Source organism: Neltuma alba, unplaced genomic scaffold (genome assembly GCF_004799145.2).
Source record: "Neltuma alba isolate B1F8T4 unplaced genomic scaffold, ASM479914v2 tig00006540_pilon, whole genome shotgun sequence".
Lineage (NCBI taxonomy): Eukaryota > Viridiplantae > Streptophyta > Magnoliopsida > Fabales > Fabaceae > Neltuma > Neltuma alba.
In genome coordinates this window covers 30,151-53,678 of record NW_021634493.1, presented here as the reverse complement: position 1 = coordinate 53,678, position 23,528 = coordinate 30,151, and the positions used below count along the sequence as shown (strand labels likewise).

The 23,528-nt window shown below is 37.1% G+C and overlaps 3 protein-coding genes and 2 long non-coding RNA genes across 6 annotated transcripts; 3 read left to right on the top strand and 2 right to left on the bottom strand.

Moving 5' to 3' along the window:
* The first annotated feature begins 420 nt into the window (after nt 1-420).
* On the top strand, nt 421-2,632 carry LOC114750605 (uncharacterized). The gene is made up of 2 exons (XR_003740679.1): nt 421-552; nt 2,092-2,632. It is a non-coding gene; the product is annotated as an uncharacterized LOC114750605 (long non-coding RNA).
* A 642-nt stretch (nt 2,633-3,274) lies between these two features.
* Nucleotides 3,275-6,512, bottom strand: LOC114750596 (TORTIFOLIA1-like protein 3). Its single transcript, XM_028939191.1, has 4 exons — nt 5,580-6,512; nt 5,346-5,454; nt 4,523-5,088; nt 3,275-4,346 (listed from the first exon to the last, which is right to left on the bottom strand). Exons 1-4 carry the CDS (start codon nt 6,369-6,371, stop codon nt 3,951-3,953), a joined length of 1,863 nt encoding a protein of 620 aa, XP_028795024.1. The 5' UTR covers nt 6,372-6,512; the 3' UTR covers nt 3,275-3,950.
* Nucleotides 6,513-15,214: 8,702 nt separating this feature from the next.
* LOC114750598 (uncharacterized) lies at nt 15,215-16,809 on the top strand. Its single transcript, XM_028939195.1, has 3 exons — nt 15,215-15,433; nt 15,541-15,607; nt 15,729-16,809. Exons 1-3 carry the CDS (start codon nt 15,359-15,361, stop codon nt 16,592-16,594), a joined length of 1,008 nt encoding a protein of 335 aa, XP_028795028.1. The 5' UTR covers nt 15,215-15,358; the 3' UTR covers nt 16,595-16,809.
* A 1,389-nt stretch (nt 16,810-18,198) lies between these two features.
* Nucleotides 18,199-18,834, top strand: LOC114750602 (uncharacterized). Its single transcript, XR_003740678.1, has 2 exons — nt 18,199-18,460; nt 18,574-18,834. It is a non-coding gene; the product is annotated as an uncharacterized LOC114750602 (long non-coding RNA).
* Nucleotides 18,835-20,250: 1,416 nt separating this feature from the next.
* On the bottom strand, nt 20,251-23,133 carry LOC114750597 (protein EDS1L). 2 transcript variants are annotated; one of them, XM_028939194.1, is made up of 4 exons: nt 23,005-23,133; nt 22,590-22,927; nt 21,659-22,477; nt 20,251-21,135 (listed from the first exon to the last, which is right to left on the bottom strand). In XM_028939194.1, exons 2-4 carry the CDS (start codon nt 22,914-22,916, stop codon nt 20,434-20,436), a joined length of 1,848 nt encoding a protein of 615 aa, XP_028795027.1. In that variant the 5' UTR covers nt 22,917-22,927; nt 23,005-23,133; the 3' UTR covers nt 20,251-20,433. The 2 variants fall into 2 exon arrangements, with proteins under 2 accessions (XP_028795027.1, XP_028795026.1); XM_028939193.1 differs by having other exon boundaries at nt 22,590-23,133.
* Nucleotides 23,134-23,528: the final 395 nt, after the last annotated feature.

Below are 23,528 nucleotides of genomic sequence, written 5' to 3'. Positions count from 1 at the left end.
AACTATTTTACATAAGTCAAAATAATTTTTAGGTATTTTTTACAATCATACTTAAAACAATAACTTTTAATCCATAAGTTTATTGGTAAAAAACTATTACAAATAGCTCATAATTTACAAACTGACTTATGATATGTTTGTTCAGATCATTATTCAACACTATAAAATAATTTTGTGGGCCAATCCATTAACTAAAATTTTCTAAAAGTGAAAATGGCATTAACTATATTATCAATAACATAGGTCGGGTTTGCCAAAAAAAAAAGTCGGAAAAAATAATAATATAATATTATAATAAAACGCTAATATTTCGGCAGAAAAACCCTAAATCGGCGAACTCGAGGTTCACCGGCGATCACAGATAGAGTGAGATTAATTGGAAAACATCAAGAGACGAAAGGGAAAGAGAGCATGGAGTAAGTAGCGAGTAAGGTCGGAGATTATGCATTCAAGGCATTCACGGCGGGTCTTGGACTTGCTACCATTTACCTCACCGCCACTTCTTTCTCTGTTAATGTTTATCGAGGCCTTGCTTGGCCCAATGCTCAATCGGTACTTTATCTCCGTCTCCTCTTTCTTGTACTATCTTTCTTTACTTCTGGGCTATATCTACAACTGTACAGTTTCTTTCATTTTCCAGTGATAATAAAATAGTGTTAACCTGTGGACGAGGGATTATGACAATAGTCTATAGTCTAACAAGATTAGTTTCAGGCGTAGGGGGCGTCTAATTTTAGGCGTAAAGAAGCATAATAAAGTAAATGTCTTTTATGATGGCGATGCAGATTGTCGATGCTTTTAAAATCAGGTTGGTTAATTGACATGATGATACATGCAGTAAATGAACTCAGTTTTTTAATTCGAAAATGATCATTTCTATTCTTGCTGCAGAAGTCGAGTCTTCTAATTGAACTATGGAATAGAACCTTTGATGTCATGTTTTAAAGTAGGAAAAGTGCTGAAGCTTTCTGGTTGATAAGCTGTGGTACTTGTAAAGATCATTTTGCCAAGATGTTGGTTTGCAGTCCCCATGTTCCGAATCTTGTATTTCATGTGGACGGCCTTTTATATGTTTATTGAAAACGATGATTATTTCATACTTGTCTGGTGCAAGGAGAAAGGTGTAAAGTTTAGGTAGCTTTCATGATGGGGGATTTTCGAAGGGGTGTGAAGGGACAGGAGTTCACGCCCCAGTGCCTCCTCTCCAGAGTTCATATTTCATTTCTTGCAATCTGAGAGCTTTTTGGTTGACAACATTGTAAACCTTCCTTTCCTTCCCTTTATGTTGGTCTGTCCTCTTGTTTGCTTTTGCTCTTATAAATTTCTTTAACAACCCCTTTTCTCTGCCCTCTGTTGCTTCTAGGTCAATTTAGACATCTGTTGCTTCTAGTTCAATTTAGACATCAAAATTTCTTTTTGTTTCTTTTGGGAGAAATGGAGGATGGTTGACAACCGGAAGGTTTCTGTTTACATATATTATACTATCTGCATGAACTAGAGATGATTAAGTGGAATAACTCTGTGCTGTTGGCTTATGTCTTTCATGTCTGAAGGGTTAGAGAGGAGTAACAACGGTATAGGTTGTGGATTTGGAGTTTGGAGACAAATTTATCTTCAGTTCATCATTTAAGTTTCAAATGAAGGTGTTAAATAAGCTTATGTTTGATTGGAGTTTGAGATCTGAATCATGTTCTTATTGGACCTTGATTACTGTAGTCTCCAAGGTTCCAAGCAATCGACTTTGAAATTTGGGGACTGTGTACATGGTTTGTTGCTGCCTTTCAGTTTGTTCATCCCCTAGTGTACTCAATTGAGCGGAGTCCTTGAACTCTCGAATTTTGTTCCCTTGTATGATGGACACTGCCTATGATTTTGTGTCCCACTTTGCAAGTATGTGTCTCTTGTATGACTTAGTAATGGTTTTTTCAGTAGAAATATTGCTATTTGGGTCGCGTCACGCTATCAACTTGGTTCGGTTGTTTCTATCAATTGCTGCCAAAATATCATGGATTTGATGTGCTATCACGTTGCCATTGTCAAATTACCTTTCGGCATGCACCTCTTTAACCTAACATTATTGTTTTCCTGCAGAAACTTGAACCGCAAGACTCTAATGATCAGAGCCAAGCTTCATGACTCGATCTCATATTTTCAGTCATCTATCTGCTTGTTATGCTTAAAACTGTGTAGAAATATAATGCTTGCTTTTTGAAAAAATCCAAACGATGAGGCAATAATTAATGCTCTGTGGGAAAGTCATAATGGCTTGAGTGGCTTTGAAAGTTTGCAAGTAGACCGAGTCCTCTTTATCTATATATGCCTTGCATTTGACGTCTGAAGACTTTCTGTAAAGCCTCCTTTTGGAATTTGGACATCATACGAAAAGTGAAACTCAAGAGTTGTATTACGGATATAAGGAATCTTATTTGGGATCATTAGCCTGCCGTTTTGATGAGTTTTTTAGATTCATTTACGTTTCAATAATCCGTTCCTGTCTTTTAAGACAAGTTGTTTGGGATAAGGGCGGCCCTCAGTTGAGAAATATCAAATATGGGCTAGGAAAGAAGTTTCAAATACTCCTGTAAGGGATGAATGAATAGCTATGAAATGTGGTTTAACTTATTTATGTTCACCATCCAGCAGCATCATAAGCATTTTGCATTGTGCCTTGTGCGTCGCCAAGGAATGAAAAGATATTGTGACGTAACTGCGCTTTTTATGCCTCTGTTTTCAGGCATGAAAGTCACCGGCTAACCATTTCATCCTTTTCTAATGTTTTTTTTCCTTTTGTTATGAAGGCGAGTCGACTTGAAAGTATAGGAAACTAGAAAATAATGCACGGTTCTTTGGTGTTGAGTCATTCAGTGAAGATTGGAATTAGAAGAAGGAACTTTAATGAATAAATAGATAGATTTTTAATATATATTATGTTGAAATATAAATACTATTAGTACTTATGATTTAGCGTGGTGTCAAATTTATTAGATATAAATTGACGAGAAAAATAAAACTTGTTTTCGGCTTTTCAAGGGTAAGGTCAGATTCGTCACCCTTCCAGCTTCGAGACTCGATGATATAGTCGCCTAAATAAACTAGAGCTCCGTATGTTTTATTCTGCAGGCGACTAGCTACGAAATAAGATTTGGAAAGATGGCCTTGTCTCTAAGTACAACCTAGAAGCCGAAGTCGGTGGCCCGCCACAGTTTCAACTCAGCATTCTGGAACTCTAATCTTGAATGCTCGATTTAAAACAAGGTTCAGGAAGGAGGGAAGAGGAAGAGAACAGGCATTGCTATCAAATTACGAAATTGTATAGGTGCAGTCCTAGTTAACATTTTTAACATAACCGGAATATAATCTGGCAATTAAATATTAAATATTAATCATAAAAAAGCCCCAAAAAAAAAAAAAGGGTTAAGCAGCCTGCCAACCCTGTATACTAGACTCATCAACCCTCTCTGAACTCTGAAAGCGGGTATCTGGCGGCAAGCTCCATCCAATCTGCCCTGTCCAAGAATCAATGATCAACAACGAATACTCAGGAAATTTTGCAGTAACGTGAATTTATGTACTAGTTCCCAGACCCCTTCAACAGTGAATCGACGCCAAGTATTGCTCTTGATGATACTTCACAATAACCTCATAAAGATCATTATCGCGTCTCCTTGATCAAGGGATCTTCCAACAAGCTGATTCGGAATCAAAAGATCTAAATAGGGATCCAGATCGCGTAGCATTTCTGCCAAAAACAGATAGCAGTGCAGAATAATTATACCGCATGTGTAAAAGAGTTGCATTAACTGGCGTTGCTAATCTCATTCGCAAGTCTGTAATCGATGGGCGATAGTGCCTAAAGACTAAATGGGCCTCATCTAGCGGCTACAGAAGAGGAGGCTTGAAGAAATAGAAGCTTCATGAAGTGGTAAGTGAACCTATTGTTTCAGCTGGTTTTACTCATGTGCAATATTTGATGTCTCTCTTGAGTTCAGATGAACCTCTGCCAGAGGATTAGTGATGAAACCTCGATCACCACGGAACCTTAATCTGTGATTTCTTTCAGTACTGCCATGCTTGTCAGCTCCGTAGTGCATGGCAGCTAGTGATGGAGTGCCTGCAGATCTAGAGATCGAGGAGGATGAATACCGGCCCTGTGATTTCCTCCAGAACTTGGAGCTTAAAAATTCTGCACCAGACAGCAAGCAACAAGTCCTCCCGGGAGCATCAGCATTGGTCATCCTTCCACTTGATACAGCTAAATCATAAGAGATCTCATCTAATGCCAACTCGAGGCCATGCACACGAGTCTCCAGAGATTGCATTCCGTTTTGTGAGCTTCCAATGAATCTCTGTATGAAGAACACAGAAAACACTTTGAGAAATATTCTTCATCAAACTATACAGCATAAGTGCAAATGTTATATTACTATTAACCAGCCTTCTCACAAAAGACTTGCACAGTTGAAGCCAAGTACACAGAAAAAATTTATGGTAGGAATTCGGTGATCAAGCATTGGTGACAAACCTGCAGAAGATCAAGCAAACTCGATTGCTGCTTTTCAATTTCAGATAACTGGTTGCGGATCAAAGATAAATCTTCGCACTCTTTGTCATTCTTGTTTTGATCTTTGGCGACATTACTAACAGCAACAGAATCTTCACTGTCTTCATGGCAGGGAACCACACGAGATCCATTTTTGGACCCACCAAACTTGTGAAATTTTTCATCAGTGTTTTTACCAAAAAGAGCCCTTCTCATTTCTGGCTTTGAAAACCGTGTCTTCTCTTTTTTGCTTCTTTCCATGATAAACTCGTCCCTGTCTGCAGAATCACCCCGGTAAGCCGCAGAGGGAGCGTCCGGCACAGTTATTTGAACATCCCAATTCTTATGGTTCGGCTTTCGGGGCACATTTGGGTTCATTCTCTTGTTACTACTCAAGGGACTAATCTTCTTAGTTTTGCTAGCAGTATAACTGGCCGGGGGGGTAGATCTGCTAATTGAAACGGATTTTTTCCGAAATTGAGACACTACAGAACCAGGAGCGCATGAACTCTGCACGACTGGTGGATAGCGCCCATCACTTGCATTCTCTGAATCAAAGGCAGCCCGCACCCAAGAATAGATAAGCAAATAGCAATCAATAGCCAAAGGCAAATTGACGACCTCAGTGAATTCCAGGTTAAACATACTATTTGATTTAATGTAAGATCAGATTCAGATCACTACGTAGAGTAATTAATGATCATCATTTCCGCCTTTAAAAGCTCAACAGCAACCAAAGAATAAACTGAGTTTCCATCTATTTCAACGGCCATAATAAGCAAATGGTAGATGAATAAAGTAATACCTTTGGAAGAAGCTTGCGATTGAGGAGGTGGAGAAAATTCATCGGAAAGATCAGGTATCTGCTTCCACGCTTCCAGCATCTGATTCAGGACTTCCCGAACAACCTTCACCTGAATCAAACAAGGCATAGACTCAATGCACTTTCAAGTTACCATAAATTAACCAAACCACAAGGGGAAAATCAGAGTTATGATCAGAGGAACAAAGAAGAAATGTCAATGTCGCATTTTAAAACCTTATCAAATCGTCGATTCTCGAAAACTTTCAGATATCTCTCCTTGTATTCGGATAATATTTCCCTTTCCACTGTTGCCAACTTCATCAACGCCTCGGCCGCAGCCTTCCTTGCAGCCCAATCTTTGTTACTCAAGAATTCCACCATGCAAGGAACCAAGTTTATCAAAGCCCCAGGACTCGATGCCGCACCAACCTCAATAACGCTTCCGATCAGCGTCAACAGCGCCGGCTTTGCCTTAAATCCCTCGCACTTCAGTAACTTCTCGAACCTGGGCAAGAGCTTCATCAATCTCGCCGGCTCCGGATCCGGAACGGCATCAATGGCAGAAGCCAAACAAAGCGCCGCAGCCATCTGCGAATTATGGTCCTGCTCGGTGAACAGGGCCTCCGCTAACGGTTTTAGAAAAGAGGAAAACGGTTGCTTCGTGACGTGAGTCGACAATGCCAAAACGGAATTCACACAAGCGGATCGGACCGACGAATCGGGGTCACGGAACCGACGAATTATATTGCCAAGAATTTTTGAAAGATAAGGAGAGAGCGAATTTCCATGCGTCTCACACAGTACCTCCAAGACTCGCACGCATTGTCTCCGAACGGCAGGTTTATCCGACGCATCGGTGGAATGTATGCTGGAGAGAAAAACCGACAGAGAGTTCGGATCGAGGTTCCGAGCGATGGACTCAAGCTCGGCAGCAGCGAGCAACTGTGTGTCTCGGTCGGAAAGCTTAGTGAGGCAAGCGAAAACCCGTTGTTTCAGGTTCAGGGACGGGTTTGACGACCGAGGCATAGTGATTAAGATAATGAGGGCCGGAGATCAAATCCCGGTAAGGAGAAATTAGGAAACAGGCGGTGGAGCAGCTGGTATTTCCGGCAACATCACCGGAGAGCCGGTACCGGAATTTAATGTTGAGTGAATTGTTGAGGTAGTTTCTCACATTTGGTGGGAAAAATAAGGTGCCGGCTTTATTGTGTGAAGATGTGCAAAGGAAGCAGAGCAGCTCGGGAGAGACGGTAGTTGATAACGATGTGAGGGAAGGCGACAGGGAAGCCAACGACGAGTCGTATGTTGGATAATGTGAGGCAGGGAAGCTAAAACGACGGGAGGTTTGCCGTGGTTATACTGGGAGGTACATTGTCGTTTGCTTGTGGGGACAAGGCTAGCTATCCGCTGTGGCCTTGAAATGCTCCTGCTCATGTTGTGTACTTTTTTCTGGGCATCTCCGTATGTGATTTATATAGTGGAGTCGGTATTTTTACATGAAAACGGTGCCTTAATGATTGGATCAAGCAGAGTAGTATACTCGTCTGATCATTAGATCCATTATAAAATAAGTCCTATATTTAAGATAAGAAGAATAGGATATACTCCTTTGATCATTAATATAGGACCTAATTGTCAAGTTGATTTTGGTCTTAAATATAAAATCTATTTCTTATATTTATCATTTTTTTAAATTATCCCTATTGATACTCCTTCAACCATAATCTAGTAAAAGAAGGAGGGAGCATATTAAGGAAGATAATTATGGTGTTTTAGGAAAAACATGCTATGTTTTTATAATTAACTAACTTACCTAACTTTTTTTATCTAACCAAATTAGCTAAATAGATCTTATACTCCTTCGGTCCTTAATATAGGACCCAATTCTTGAGTCGGTTTTGGTCCTAAATATAAGACTCATTTCTCATATTTATCAGTTTTCTCTAAATTACCCCTATGGATACTCACTCAACCATAATCAAGTAGAAGAGGGGAAGGGATATTAAGAAAGATGATTATGGTGTTTTAAGGAAAATGTGTCACTTTTTTTATAATTAACTAACTTACCTAACTTTCTTAATCTAATCAAATTAATTAAATGGGTCTTATATTAAAGACCGGAAGAATATTAAATACCGGAAGAGTATTATGAGTATTAGAAACAGCAATTCACGGACCGCACGGTTAAAAAAATAATTGCCCATGCCCTTGTAATTTAGTACCATAGAAGTGTTTTTTTCCCCCCTTTTCATAAAAAGAAAAAGTGAGCATGGTGATGGGGAGCACTAACTTGGGGGAGGGAGAGAAGGGAAGAGTTGAAGGAGGGCCTTGTGAAAGAAATAGGGTGCGGTTGAAGGAAGGAGGGTAGATTTTTGGGAGAGCAAGCAAAGGAGGCGGCATTGAAGTATAGCCGCGTGTTAACTTTGTGGTAGTTGCTTTTATTTAATGGGATTGGATTCAGTCACACTGTGGAAGGCGGGAAGCGACTTCTTACCTGAGATATTACTTTCGGTTCTAATTATAAAGGTCAGTTGATTAATTTGAGGAAATTAAGAATGTAAGTTGAGTTAGTTATTTTTTCTAAATAGGTGTTGTCTTTCCTAAAATATCCTTGCTAATTAAGTGTATTGACTAGAACTATCATTGTTAGAAGAGCTACTTTGAAAAAAAAATAAATAAATATGAGAGACAAAGTGAATTATGATCTTATATTTAGGATCAAAATAAAATTTAAATAAAATCTTATATTAAGGACTAAAAGTAGTATATAATAATCCTTTTATCTTAAATGCAAAATTTATTTTGTATATTTAATAGCGCAGGAGCATATAAAATATGCCGTGGTATGATATGGGCCGTCGCGAGTTTCAGACGGAATTGAATTTATTGAATATTTTAGGGCCGAGACTAGGGAACAAGTTGGGGGGATTAAAAATTCAGCAAGATTCAAGGGAGGAATAGGATGAGAAATATGATTAGAGGGAGAGGAGAATGATGGAATTGGAAGGCATGGGAGGAAGGAATAATGATGGGGGATGGGGGGTAAGTGGGAACAGTTAAATGTTATTAGGATGTGCCACGTGACACTGGCCCTACATTATTATTCTATCCACAATTTAATAAATCCACAGCATCTTCCCCCTCCATTTGCAAAAGAAATAAAATAAAATAAAATACTTCCTCCATGTTAAATGTAAGAGTCTTATAACTAACTCCTACTAATATGTGCAATTTATGAGACTAGTTTAAAAACACAATAATAAAGGTTTGAGATTAAAAAAATTACGGACTTATTTGATTTTTATTTTCATAACTAACAAAAAATTAAGAAAAAATAGCGTGATGATCAATTTTCATTTAATATCTTGTAAAATAAAAAACAATAATCCTATTTTAATAAAAAAGGACAACTTTTATACGTACTTGCCATACGAGGCTAGATCCGAGGATCATACTTGATGGGTTATTCTTTTAACTTGTTTTAATTTTAATTGTATGAAAGGGAATAAAAGGAATTAAATCGGAAACATGGTTTGCCTTTAATATTAAATTACAAAAAGGGAAGAAACGTGTATTTTGAGACTTTTCAGCTCATTAAGATGGAATAATGGGCATTGTTTTCAATCTTAAATCATTAATGTGACTATGAGAATCATACGGCAATATGGATGCTAAGCACAACTTGCAATTTGCATTTTTTTTTTTCCCGGCCAGACACAATTTGCTTTCTCATCTGAGGTTGCGGCGGTCTTTCTACCTATACAGATTCATCCCCCTTGTTAAATATAGAGAGGTGATAGGTCAATTTAGGGCATCCAACCATGATTATATAGATTAACCATTAAATAAATAAGTAATACTTACTGTTTACTACTCCTTGGATCCGTTTTGTGATTTATTATACCACAAAATAGGTGTTATATTCAGGACTGAAAGAATACCATTTTTATTTAAAAGTTGGATGAAGAAATTTTTTTATGCTGTATGTTTATAAATCACGTTATTAAATTTTTAATATTAATCTATTATTTCATTCTTTCCTTATTATTGTGTGTTTTATATTGTTATTTTTTCTTGTATATGTATTAAATAAGAATAAAATTAAAAGAATGCTAGATTTTAAAGCAAAGTTAATAATATTTAAATTTTCTTGTTTTGACAAATATATTCAAAATTAAGAAAAATGACAAAAAAAGATCGCCGAAATGAAAAAATTACACACAGGGACCTGTTCATAAAATTATTAGTAAAACTCATACTAATATTGTTATGGGTTCGTATTTATAATTTTTTTATTTTGATGATTCTTTTGTGCCATTTTTTCTAAAAATTACTTATAAATAGAATAAAAAAGTATGACCAAACAAAAGAAGAAGCTGAGAGGCATGAAAATACAAAAAGGAACAAATTATGGATACGATAATGAACAAGAGAATGGGAGACACGTGGTATAGTATATGAGGGTGACAAAGGGAGGAATGGCCGAATGGACATGGAAGAGCCAAGGAAGAACGGAGACAATGAGGATGTCGGTGCGCGATTCATATTCAACTTACTTTTCCAATGCGGCATCTGCCATGTCCCCTAATTTGCAATATGGTTACAACTTAGAAATGACCCACATGTTCCAAAGCATCACTTATCCTCATTCAAAACAAATGGTCTAAATTTTTCAGACACATATTATTTCAATTGTCAAGGTGTTCATGCCACTTTCTCCTAAATATAATATTCACTTAAGGCCCAAGGTAGTATTATTTAAATACACTGCCTGTTTGGTATTTAGGTGAAAATTACTAACATTTTGAGTTTGATTCCTAAAATTTAAAACCAATAGTTTTGATTCCTCATATTTAACTTCATTTTTTAATACACGTAAAGATTTTTAGTCTTTTAGATAAGGTTTTATGGACAAAAATTTTTCCAAAGTCAAATTTCAGAAATTAAATATGATTTAAGGGTCATTTACTCCCTGATGAATGATGATGACCCTTGGATCCAGTGGCACCAAACTCTCGGGTTAAAATTTGTGCTCTCATTTTCAAATATTCGTCTGGATTATTGGATAACATTGTTTGTGACTTAATCAAACCAAGAGTAACACCAAATCTAACTCTTAAAATTTTCCCCCAATCCCTTGGCGTGGATGACGACCATTTTTCTTGTTGGATTTGGATGCTTCATTTGCAGTGCTCATACGTACTCTTCCGATTCTTAATATAAGACTCAATTCTTGAGTTAATTTTTGTCCTAAATATAAGACTCATTTCTCATATTTATCAATTTTCTCTAAATTACCCCCATGGATACTTTCTCAACCATAATCAAGTAAAAGAGGGAAATGGGGTATTAAGAAAGATAATTATGGTGTTTAAGAAAAAATGTGTCACTTTTTTTATAATTAACCAACTTACCTAACTTCTTTAATCTAATCAAATTAGTTAAATGGGTCTTATATTAAGGATTAGAGGAGTATAAAATTACTCCTATGTTTCTAAATAGGCAGATCTATAATTTCATTCTTAAATGGGCTTCAGAGAATTATTGAATCCATTTCCAAATATGCATTTATTGAGACCGCGCTTTAAGATGCCCTATTCTAAGTAAGATGAATGAAATAATTTAAAATAGCTTATAAATAGTTTTTTAATTGTGATTTACGAAATATGAGATAAGTATATAAAAAGAGTTTTATCTCAATTTATATAAAACATACTTATAAGTAATTTTGAACTCTATCCCAGATAGGCCCAATAAAAAATGAAAGTGTGGATTGTAAATTTTAATCAATAAACAAATGCTTTAAAGTTACAATTTCATGGTTAAATTACTCATTAGTAATTTAAGATATTACTCCTTCTCATCCTTAATATAAGACCTAATTAACTAATTGAGAGAATTGAGAAAGTTACTATATTACTTTAAAATATTTATGTTTATCGTTTTCCCCCCAACTAATTTGTCTTGCTTATAGATTGATATATAATTTAATAATACAAATAAATATTTTAGAGAGATCATATAACATACTACTATACTCTAATTAAGTAATTTAATAATTTTTTAATATTTTTAAATTAGTCAACTAAACTTTATATTAAGAATTAGAAGTAGTAAAATGTATATATGATAAAATTTATAAACGAAAAATCAGATTATTTATAAATTATTAACTACACAGATTGTTTGAAAGCTGACATATACTTCCAAGCCCATTGTCTAGATTCAAATTTTTTCGAGCAGGAGTATTGAGGTTCTTAAACTATTAAATGATACGAGTATGATTTTATCCTCCAGCTTCAAAATCACTGCAACGTCACCTCCATTGTTAAAAGCAAGTATGTGTGTGGGTAAGCCCCATATAACGTTTTTTTTTGACCGGAAAAGCCCCATATAACGTTAGTTAATGGGGTTTGCTCTCTTTTTATGGTAGGGATCATATTGCTTCTATTTAATTATATACCACATTTACGAAATATTAAAATCAGGCCATTGTTATTGGGTCCCTTATCATAAATACCACCTCTGGTCCTAATTATAAGAACTAATTGATTAATTTGAGGAGATTAAGAAAATAAGTTAAGTTAGTTATTTGTAATAAATAGGTGTTGTCTTTCCTAAAATATTTTTACTAATCAAGTTTATTGGCTAGAACTATTATTATTAGAGGAACTACCTTAAAAAAATGTATAAATATAAGAGACAAAGTGGATTGGGGTTTTATAATTAGAACGAAAATAAAAGTTAAATGAGATCTTATATTAAAAATCGAAAGTAGTATAAATATATATTATTAAAAACTTGAAATTAAAGAAAGAATGGAGTGCACAGTGGATGCGATTACAGGTCATCATGGCATCGAGCATTGGAGTATAATGGACCTCAAAAGCACAAGCCATATAATATAATTGTCACTCATTTGTCTTTTTATTTTACTTTTCTTGTCTTTAATATAAGATCTATTTAACTAATTTAATTAGATTAAGAAAATTAGATAACTTAGTTTTTTTGAGCAAAAAATTAGATAACTTAGTTAACGGTAAGAAATGTCACATGTTTTTTCTAAAACACTATAGTCATATATCTTAATACCCCTCTCCCTCTTCTATTCGATTATGGTTAAGGGAATATCCACAGGAGTAATTTAGAGAAAATTGATAAATATGAAAAATTAGTCTTATATTTAAAATCAAAACTAATTTAACAATTAGATTTTATATTAAGGATCGGAAGAGTATTTTATTTTGTGTATATGGTGAGATTCCTACATGTCATGCCATGGATACACGTGTCTCGTCCTAAATGGTCTATTGGCCGGTGCAAAGCGCTTAAATTATAATACATGGAAGCATCCATGCGTACGATATATACCATTCCGGTCTTGCTTTGGACTCCTTTTTTTTTTTTTAAGGGCAAAAAAAGGAATCGCAGCCTGAAATTTTATCCACTGATAATAAAAATATCTGTTTTTTTTTTTTCAGTCGACATGTAAAAGAAAGGTACAATCAAGACTAGATAGCCTACCTATATATGGTATCTTTATTAAGAAAAAAAAAGTAATTTGTCTGTCCTTCTAGTTTTAAATAAGGTTTTTCCACTTTTTATAAGATTGTTCAAGTAAATGGTCAAATATCCATAAGTCCGTGAGTTAAAAATTCTTGAGCTGGAAATATTTTGGCAAGATGCACATTGACCAAGGCATCCATCCAGCTTGTTTTTGTGCCTTTGTCCTGGTGATGCACCTGCCCATCCCAATTGATCCCCTCTGTTTTTCCAAACTTGTCACCAAGCTATATTCAGAATTGTAAAAGATCAAGTCTAAAACAGTTTCATCATAGTGGTTCCCTTTCCCTCTAAAGATACTTGTGTTTCTAAGTTTCCAATCATACCAGACCAGCTGGTTACCGTAAAGAGGGAGCTCCACTTAGGATGCTTCAATTTTATTCCTAGACAAATGCAATTTCCATCCCAACCATCTGATTAATTAAGTCCATGTATGTTGGAGAACACACACGACGTTTATCGCATTTCATGCCAAGGTTCGCGAAGCACATACATGGGAGAATATTCTCACTATGACTGGGGCACCTAGCACATGAAAGACTTGCAGCGTCTCAGAACTCCCTTCCATTGGATCCCTTGGTCAATCTCCCATTTCTACAGTTCATTTACTACGGAAAAAAACAGAAGACAAATTAACAGTAAAATTCGGTCGATAAATCAGTTTAGCGATGAAATTCCATCACTAATGATTTTTTTGGGCATCCTTGCTAGATACTAGGAATGAGGTTGTTGCCCCCGTTTGTATTTTTCTTGAACTACTTTAACCGAAAAGTCATCTGGTTTCTTTATGAGATTCCATCCCAACTTCATCACATGTGCATGGCTTTAGGGCCTTAGCATGTGAGATGAGGAGCATGAGCCAAAAAGAGAATCTAGTCACAAAAGACTGACGTATTAGAAGGGAGAACCCGTTCCTAAAATACTTGTGAAGCTCCCCAACGTGATTCTCATAACGGAATACCTTCCTCTAGAGCCAATGTCCCCAACTCTATTTTACGGTACTTCACTTGGTCTTTTTATCAGTCAGAACCATTCTCAAGTAGTTCTTTCTGGTTGGTTAACTCTCAATAAAAGCACTAATATGATGAGTACAAGTCTAAAAAAAAAACCTAATCCCAAAAAACTAGCCTATTAAGCAGGAGAGCTCATTAAACTTGTAGATCCTATGACACTTGTCAAGCTTACGGGACCTTGCTTCTTCCTTCTGCATACTTCTCTCTCTGGCAGTCTCTTTTTAACTTCATAGCCTTTGTCCGCATGGTGGGACTCCCAGATACTTTCCCAAGTCCGCGATTCCAGTGCCATGCTCTTCTCTTCCTGCCTGTTATTGTGAACATTCTCTCAGAAATACACTCGCGTTTTACATGAATTCACTTTCATGCCAGAGCTCTCCGGATAATTGCAAGTTTTATTAACGAATAACGACTCGCATAACTGGAAGTTTGCAACTTTCAGGCATAGACCCAGAAGACAGACAGACAAAGAAGGAAAGTTGGATGCAAAACTTCGCCGGAGACCTAATATATTCTGCGAAAGGCGATTTCTTTTGACGTTATTGGGCATAAGATGATAAGAACAAACAATGAGCATCTCGCTGACCCAAAAGAAGAAGCAAACCGAAATTGACTCGCGCCCTTTTACGGTTCCTTCATGGGCTACTCCTTTAGATCATTTCATAAAGCCCAACATTTTGCATACCCAAGCCCAGATCCAATAATAATGTATTGGGAGTCCAGAGAGCCGTACACGTTTTGAACAAAACATACCGCTCTTTTCACCAAAAAAAGAAAAAGAAAAAAGAAACACGACTCTTACAAAACTTATGATGAGAGCCAATCAAAATTGTTCTTCCAATTCAGGGAGGGTTAATCCTCCACACCGTGTTGAATCAAGATTAAAATTTCTGTATGCAATTTTTTTTAATTTTTAAGGTCTTTTTTTTTGGTTATTTTTCCTAACAATACGATTAATGACAAATTGATAGTACTCAGTTGCATAAATTATTAATTACAATAACGATTAACGAAAAAATGCCCCCCTAAATCACGAACGATGAATAAATACATTAATTACGCTTTTGAACAAAATTATAATCGTTATTACGGGGAAAATTGACCTGAAACCTAACGACGTCGTATATCTGCGTGCTGCCCTCTCTAGAGCTTCAATATTGTCGCCCTCTAACTTCATCGAAATTTCACGTTTATGTAGCGCAATTACTCGAAGTTTGAGTTAAGTACAGGGGTAATTTAGGGATTGAACTTTATATATAGAATCCAACACTACCTCCTCGTCGGTTCGTTTCTGAAGAGGGCGAGCGATTCTGGGGAAATTCCGTTATCCATTTACATCACCTCTCTCTTTGCATATTATCCCTGGGTTCCGTCTCGTTCACAAATTAGGGTTTTTGCGTGTCGCTGTTCTTCGATTTTTAATCAAGCTATCGAACCATGGTTTCTGATTCAATCACCACCGCTCCTATTCCTTCAGCTGCAAACGCTAAGAATCTGGGCAAGAAAAAAAGGGTAAGATATTGATTTCAGTGTTTATTTCAATGTAACTGTGATTGTTTAGTTTAAGCATTCATTTCTCTGTTTTTATTTTCCTCTTCCTAATGCTTCGGGGATTTCAGACCAACAGGTCTGCTAAATTAAAGCAATGTAAGATTGATGCCCGTCGCGAGCAGTGGCTTTCTCAAGGTAGGAACGTTGTTCATGTTTCCTTGACATGCATTTATATTCTACGTATGCGTGTATTTCCATCGATATGTTCTTTCCCTAATTTTAGTCTTTTGTCAATGTATCCGTGGATGGGTATTAGTTATGGTCAAGAATAAGAATTGCAAGGACGGAGGGGACGATGGCCACGCGCCTCCGATGCCTGTTAGGGAAGACGGCAAAGTTTCATGGGAGAAATTGGAGAGGAGTCCTAGAGCTGAAGAGATTGATGGATCGCTCCATCAAGATGGCTACATTGAATCTCTATCCAATAGTCCCTCCAGTTTTGATAGTAGCATGTTGGGGAGTAATGATTCAGGAACAAATTTCACTGGGAGCAGCAGCAGCGGCAGCAGTGCGGGGTCCTGCTCTGGGAATGTCACGGAAGAAGAAGGCGACGATGATTGCTTGGATGATTGGGAGGCTATGGCTGATGCTTTAGCCGCCGATGACGAGCATCAAAATCCATGTTCGGAGCTGCCTCCCGCTCATGAATCAGCTGTGCAAATGGTTTCGCCTCGTGAAGTGACTCATGGGTCGAATTTAGGTGCACGGAATTCTAAAACCGAGAGTGATAGAATCGTTCCGTGGGCCTCTGGCAATAGGAGAGCTTGGAGGTCTGATGATGCTTTTCGTCCTCAGAGTCTTCCTAATCTATCTAAGCAGTATAGCTTACCAAATCCAGCCTCTCGTAGTGGAGGAGGGATCCCATGGGCTCGCCCTGCTGCGCCATCTCCTTGCCCAATATGCTGTGAGGATCTTGACTTGACAGATTCATGTTTTTTACCTTGCTTGTGTGGATTTCGGCTTTGCCTCTTCTGTCACAAGAGGATTCTTGAGCAGGATGGCCGCTGTCCTGGGTGCAGGAAGCCTTATGATTGCAAATCTGTTGAGCCAGAGGCAAACGTCCATGGAGGCAGCCTGACTTTTAGTTTGGAGCGCTCGCGTAGCATGATTTATAGGACCTAAAAGAGAGAGTTCGTTGTTGCATCTTAGATTTAATTTTCGTAGGTCTAGCTGTTGTAGGTATGGATTTTGTGCCCGAGGGAATCAAGCTATTTCTCAATAGTAGTATGGTCGTTATCTTGTGGTGCATTTGTTTATGCAGAGTACTCAGGTTGATTTGTGAATAGATGATATGGTATAGAAATTTAATAATTGAAAATTATTGCACATGTTGTTTATTTTGCTTGTGTTTTGACTTCTTTTCATATAATGTGTTATTTTTGTACTCTTGGCTCTTTATACTTCCATGCTGATAATCATATTAAATTCGGCAAGCTCATAATTGTCCTTGAATTTCATTTTATTGCATTCACCGTTCCTTTCTTCTTTGCAAGCTGTTCTAGATTTTGATGATATTCCTTCTTTGCAACCTCTGCTTTTCTTTTTCTCCGCTTCATTGAAAATCCTTGTTCCTCTGATTTGAACGCCTGAAAGATGGACCAGTAGTAATTTCTGCACACTTCTAAAGGATCTTTCTGTTATGAGAAATGTAAGACTTAAGGTATGAAAATCTCTTTGTGGCACGGCCTCATTTCTTTTTGTTAGCTCACTCTAGTGTCAGTCACGTCAATAAATGATTTATGGTTGCTGCTTCTATATATGGTGAAACATATTAGCTACCTCTTGTTCTGGTTGTATATACTTTAAATTATTGCTTCTATTATTTTCTGGGACTGATACTAAGTTTTTTTTTCCTCTCATGGTTATTAGTTCTTGTGCTGTTATAACATATGTTTTATTCGAAGATTTTTAAGTGAAATGGAGGGGGAACTAGTCATTTTATTGGGTATATAATTTATGATGAATTTTCCATGGGCGTGATTGGTTTGATTGTTCAGTTCCTTCGTTATCAATGTTGTCTTTTGACAAGGATGCCCAACAAAAAAAGTTGTTATTATCGAATTGTATCCTTTACCTGGAGGGAATTGGTGTGCGTATTTTACGTAAATAATTACAGTAGCAGCAGCTTATCAAATTCCTCTTCATATGTGAATTCGGCAGGATGGTTTATGATATGGAGAAATGAAAAATATGTCAAACTAGAGAAACAATGTAGGTGTATTACACTGGATGACAAAAGAAGATTATTATCTTATTGATCCAATTTATTTTAATTTAATATCCCCTGGAATTGTTCCTAGGTGTGGTGTTGCAAGGTTAGTTCACTTATTTAAACTTGATTATAAGTAATTTGTTTGCATAGAAAATTTCTATTTTTCTTCAATTTTTTCATTATTTATGCGCTGTACCAAATTGTTTTTGTTGGAATAGGATGGAATATGGCCATCCTTTTCTTTCTGGGTTGGAAATGGTTTGGGGATGATAGAAGCTTAAGCAAATTTTGGGAGAATATTTAGCTGATAATGACGGATTTTGCGCCCATCTCTTATTGATTAATGATTATAAGCTTAATGATACTTATGTGGTCGCATTAACTACCTGATGTGTAGGGAAATGACCGACTAATCTATTTTATGGTCACAGATTCATGTCGCGATGGTAAATACTGATCAATAGCTTGAGGAGGGTTTCTTTCCTAAGATGTTATGCTGTGAACAGGTTCAAACTAATGATAAGCTTAATTTATTAATTTATCATGTTTCATGGTGTATTTTGGTGGGATTTATTAGTTCGATCAGAGTGTACAGGAGCTACCGCACTTTCATTCAAAGGTTCTGGAAATGGGAAGGTAGGTAAGATGTAATGAAGCTGTGCCCATCTGCAAAGGTTCGAATTATGGATCAGTTTTCTGTGAAGGATCATATTTTTGCATTCTGTCGCTTGAGGTTCCCTACTAGCATGAAGGATGCACTTGCTGTAGTGTATAAGGTGTCTCTGGATGGATTTCTCAGCCACAGCTGAAGTTCTTTACAAGAAAATTGAAGTAGTTTCTGCTATATTCCTGCATGTATTTTAATTTTGAATTGATTTTCATTTTTCAGGATGTCTTCCTCTCTGGCAGCTCGTATCCTTTCACCTTAGTGTGAATCTCTCCATCTCCATTCAAACTATGATATAAACTTGCTTTAATATACTAGGAATATATGTAATTGACGAACTCTCTAGGAAATCCAATTTAAATTTACAGATCCATACATCTAATTTTTATTAGGTTGCACAAGTTCAACTAATCATGATGTATAAATGAGACTTGTGCTTGTTTGGTAAGGTTCATGATCAGTTAAAATAGCTCGTTTTCCGAGTCATACTTCATGCAGTGTAAAATTACTTAAAATAAGTTAACTCAAACTTTATTTGGATTAGTGTTTGAAATTGCTTATAGACAGATTTTACATAGATCAAGATAAAACTCTTCTCATATAATTATTTTATATTCTGTAAATTATAATTAAAAAAATTATTTATAAATTATTTTAACCAGCTCCTTATAAGTTAAAATTTTGTTCTTGGATCATAATAACGAATCATAAAATGTCAGGAACCAATATTGATCAATATTAAGATAAAATTATTGATCGGTAGTAAGATAAAATGTGAAACTTATGACCTTGTTTATGAGTTACGGATAGTATAATTTATTTTTTAAAGGATTAAAGTGTAAATTTATTTTGAAAGTTTTTATTCAAAAGCACTATGTACTTAAAAATTCTTTTGGGGTAAATTTGTCTCAAAAGTGTAAAATCGAAACAATATTGTTTTTAACTATTAAAATACTTACGTTGAATTTTTTTTTTTGATGTAAATATAAACCAGGGCATTCTATCAATGACTTCTCAACATAGCTTCACCTCTAACTTTCTCTTTCACAATTCGGCATATCAGAAAAGCAGAATAAACCAGGCACACATTGAAGTGCTTCCTTCGCGAGGATATCAGCAGCTTCATTCATGTCACGACAAACCCAGCTAAATAGTACATTCCAATCCCAACGTTGCATCGCTACGATTTCATGCACAAGATCCTCGTCGTCTCGATCCTCGGCTGTGCCCAACATAATAGCATCTAGCAGGTCTCGATAATCTGATTCGACTATAACGTGCCGGTGACCACTGTCCCAAGTGTATTTCATGCCCATCAACACTCCCCAAGCTTCTGCTCGAGAGGCGTTCCCCAGCCCGATATTAAACATAAAGCCTCTCATAAATACTCCCTTCCAATCTCGCATCAGTCCTCCACAACCGGACATTCCACTTACGTTGACTCTTAAAATAACAATGTTAACTGTTAATATTTTTAATAGGGACAATATTGTTACAATTTTAAATTTTTAGGGTAGCTTCCAAGAAACTTTAGGATATCCAATGCTCCTTAGTAAAAACTTTTAGAACAAGTTTGTATCATAATTTTTTTAAAAAAATTCATAAAATATATGAAAACACAAGTTATGGTGACGATAAAACATTAACTTTACAGAACACGTATGCGGATGTGAAGGAAGAAAGGAAAGAATACAAGTTTTCCTTTAAAAAGGGCAGCGCACATTCTTGATCATATACTCTTCAACAAACAGCTTTTTAATAATTTAATCTTTACTTATATGAAACGTGTTTATAAATACTTAAATAACCCAACCCAAACAAAAGAAGCCTGTTTCCGGAAATCAATTGGAGTTCTTATCCCAGATGAATGTAAGTTGTCAGGTGACCTTAGAAATTAAATGATCAAGTTAAAAAACTTCGAGGAATTTAACTTTGGCATGTACCCACTCGGACAACGTTATATAATTTATATTATACATAAGACAATCGTGGAAAACAACAAAGCTGTGGATATCAACCACTACACTGGAGACACGCAAAATTATTTTGATTGAAACTGAAACATGAGTGAAGAGCAGGCTCCTAGAGCTGAAATTTGCCAGCCTTGTAATCCTTAGGCAGCGTCCCTTTCCACCACTTCATAAAGGTCGTCTCCTCCAACAAGGCATCCTTCAGAATCTCATCGCTCTTCGCATCCCACCTATTGAGATCTTCTTCCAACTTCTCAACCCTCTTCTTCAATTCTCCATCAAACACTCCCTTGTTGGTTTTGCTCACCAGCTCCTCCGTCTCAGCCCAGAAGCAAGACTCCGAGCTAGCCCCTCTCTCCAAGTTGTATGTATGTTCGATCCATCTCTGTGTATACCTGTATCGTTTAGGCCTGGCCCTGTTCATGTATGGTCCCGTGTCTTCATTCTTCAAGTGACGATAATAGTTGGCTATGTCCAGTGGCTCCACCAATCGCCGAAACTTGGTTCCCATAGCTATCCAGTCTTCTTTGCCTTCGAAATCATCTGGCAGTTCGTAGCGTTTCAGCATTTCGATGATCTCGTCCCACACACCTGCTAGCACCAGTCTCCTCACATTTGCCTGGAAGTCTTTTGAATCTTTTTGAAGCTTGAACGCGTCGTAATATCCCACCCCCTGCATTCTGCTCACTTCCTTGTAATCTTCCAGTTGCCTCATTGTGTTTAGAGCTTTTTCCTTGTCGATCTTTGCCTCGTTTCTTTGCTTTTGTTTCTCCAGCTCTCCTGCTGCTCTTAGACACAGTCTCGCTCTTGTTCCCTGAAATCCCACGCAAGCAATGTTCAGTATTCTCACATGTTCTAGCAAATTGCTATGTCTAGTTTAGAACTTGGAGCTCTAGGTTTCTCAATAATACTATATAACGCTAACTATGTGAAAAACTCATTCAATACCTCACAGAGTCAGCAATGATTAAAGATCGATGAACAATATATGGGCACATATAACTAGCTATTTCTCTTCATTAAATCTTTTCTATCTATGTCAGGTAATAGAAATGGATCAAAATATCTAATGAATTAAGATATTTTGCAGTCATGTACTGATGTACTCCTAAAAAGAGTCCCTTGGAATAAATGAGACTCTGCAAGACTGATCACTTTTCTATTTTAATAATATAAGAAGTAATTCCTTGTTTCTATTTCTGTTCCACTTAGATATGCTCTCAATTGAAAGCGTTGCTGGGTAATTATTTCCACTGTCGCAAAAGCGAATATATCATCAGACCAACCAACAAAGAAACAGATCATGTTAAGAGAAAAGCAAGGGAATTATGGCTTACAAGTCCAAGATCAGTGAGGGCAGTGTCAATATTTGCAGCAGCAGCATCATTAGAACAATGATCTTTAGACAAAGGAACATCCTCAAGCTGATACAAATAAACCACATCCTGCATCCCCAAGATATCTTCAGCTTCCCTCCCATACTCTAAATGCTGCAACACCCTCTTTTTCGCCACTTCATCTCCTTCTCCTTCTTCACTCAGCACAGCACTGTGAAACAACACCTGAAGCACAGCCTCTGAGTTCTTCATCACTATCAGTCTCCCATTTCCCGTGCACAGCACAAAAGTCCCAAACGGCCTGTACGGGCTCAAAACAACGAAATTCTTCACCGTTTCCAGCAGCAAGTTGGTGCTTCCCATGAGGGTGCAAGCTCGATGGCTCGCCACCGTCGCTGCGTTCTTCATCACTGTGTTGTAGAACTCAGAGTACCTGATTGGGTCCGGTGATGATGGTCTGTTCTTCTGGCTCAGGACCTGGAGAATTGGATCTAAGGTTTGCTCCACAGACGAGAACGGAGCGAGGGAGATTCGAGGGACGATGTCGTATCTCAGGACAAAGTGGATAAAGTGACGAGACCAGTCTTCTCGGTTCGTGGCGTGAGAAAATATGTGGTTCCCGACCAACGGAGATCCGAAAGTCACACAGACAGCAGAAGGAATGTTGGCATTCTGATCGCTTCGTTTTGGGTCTTTTTCTCGTTGTCGGTCTTTTTCTCGTTGCCGGTCTTTTTCTAATTTCCAAAGTGTCGCCAGCATCGCCACTGGGCCACCGGAGGAGTGACCAGTGAACACTATTCTTTTCGTAGTCTTTTCCACCTGCAGATTCAAGTGAGCAACTCGTGAGTTACCAAAAATAGGAAGGGATGATCAGTTAATTACCAGAAAACTAACCAACCAACAATTAACGTTTGGTTTAACTTAGAATTACCTCGGATAGGAAGGATGGATTGCGTAATAAGGATTGGAATCTGGAGAGGGACGCTTGGTTGACCAGAGCAGGTTCATCGTTACCGATGCTTCTGAGGGAGGGGAAGAGAGAGAGATCGATTTTGGTTTCGCCGAAAGTTTGATCATGGGACCAATCAGAGGCAGACCAGGATGGAGGGAAGCTGATGATGAGTTCAGAAGAAGTGCCACAACGATACTTTTCGGAGAGGAAAGGTTTGTCTTTGTGGGGCTTGAAGGCCCGTTCACATGCCTTATTGATAAGGTCTTCTCTGACGCCAAGCGCATCTCCAAGTCTCTCGCTGGCCATTTCTCCGGTTCCTGAACCAAAAGACAGATGAAGTTAGGTGGTGTTGCTTTGTGAGTGGTCGACGGTGGAGCTAAATATTTAAAAGAACCTGGCGATGGATGCCAGCGACGATCGATGAGAATAGTTTGGGCTTAGAATAAGGTTGACGAAGACTCAAGCAGGGCTGACTCCAAAAGCAGGAGCCGGGGCCTGGACATCTCCCTTGTCCTTTCCATCCATTTTCCTGCCGTCTGTCTTGATCGTTACTGGATCCAATACTTATAAATAATTTTTTTAAGTGTAATTTACAAAATACAAAATAGTTATGAAAAAAAAATTTTATTTCAATTTACATAAAACATACTTATAAGTGATTTTAATTGTAATATCAAACAGAGCTAATATTGTTCAATTTGAACCGATGTTATATAGTAGAAAATAATTTTATGAAGTATTTTTTTCATTATTCCTTAAATTATAATGACTAAAATTTAGTAGTTTAATTTTATTTATTTTTTAAAATAATTTAATATTTTATTTATAATTTTATAAAATATGAACTAAATGCAATCTCATGATTAAAGTGAAAAATAGAGGGAAATGGGGTCGAAGAGGAGTGGTGGGAATCAAAAC

Coding starts and splice junctions, on each gene's coding strand:
- LOC114750596 (XM_028939191.1), bottom strand. CDS start 6,371: ATGCCTCGGTCGTCAAACCCGTCCCTGAACCTGAAACAACGGGTTTTC. Junction 5,089..5,345: donor ATCGCAAGCTTCTTCCAAAG/GTATTACTTTAT, acceptor CCTTTGATTCAG/AGAATGCAAGTGATGGGCGC. Junction 4,347..4,522: donor GTTTGCTTGATCTTCTGCAG/GTTTGTCACCAA, acceptor TTCTTCATACAG/AGATTCATTGGAAGCTCACA.
- LOC114750598 (XM_028939195.1), top strand. CDS start 15,359: ATGGTTTCTGATTCAATCACCACCGCTCCTATTCCTTCAGCTGCAAAC. Junction 15,434..15,540: donor ATCTGGGCAAGAAAAAAAGG/GTAAGATATTGA, acceptor CGGGGATTTCAG/ACCAACAGGTCTGCTAAATT. Junction 15,608..15,728: donor CGAGCAGTGGCTTTCTCAAG/GTAGGAACGTTG, acceptor GATGGGTATTAG/TTATGGTCAAGAATAAGAAT.
- LOC114750597 (XM_028939193.1), bottom strand. CDS start 22,916: ATGGCCAGCGAGAGACTTGGAGATGCGCTTGGCGTCAGAGAAGACCTT. Junction 22,478..22,589: donor ATCCATCCTTCCTATCCGAG/GTAATTCTAAGT, acceptor TTGAATCTGCAG/GTGGAAAAGACTACGAAAAG. Junction 21,136..21,658: donor CCCTCACTGATCTTGGACTT/GTAAGCCATAAT, acceptor GTGGGATTTCAG/GGAACAAGAGCGAGACTGTG.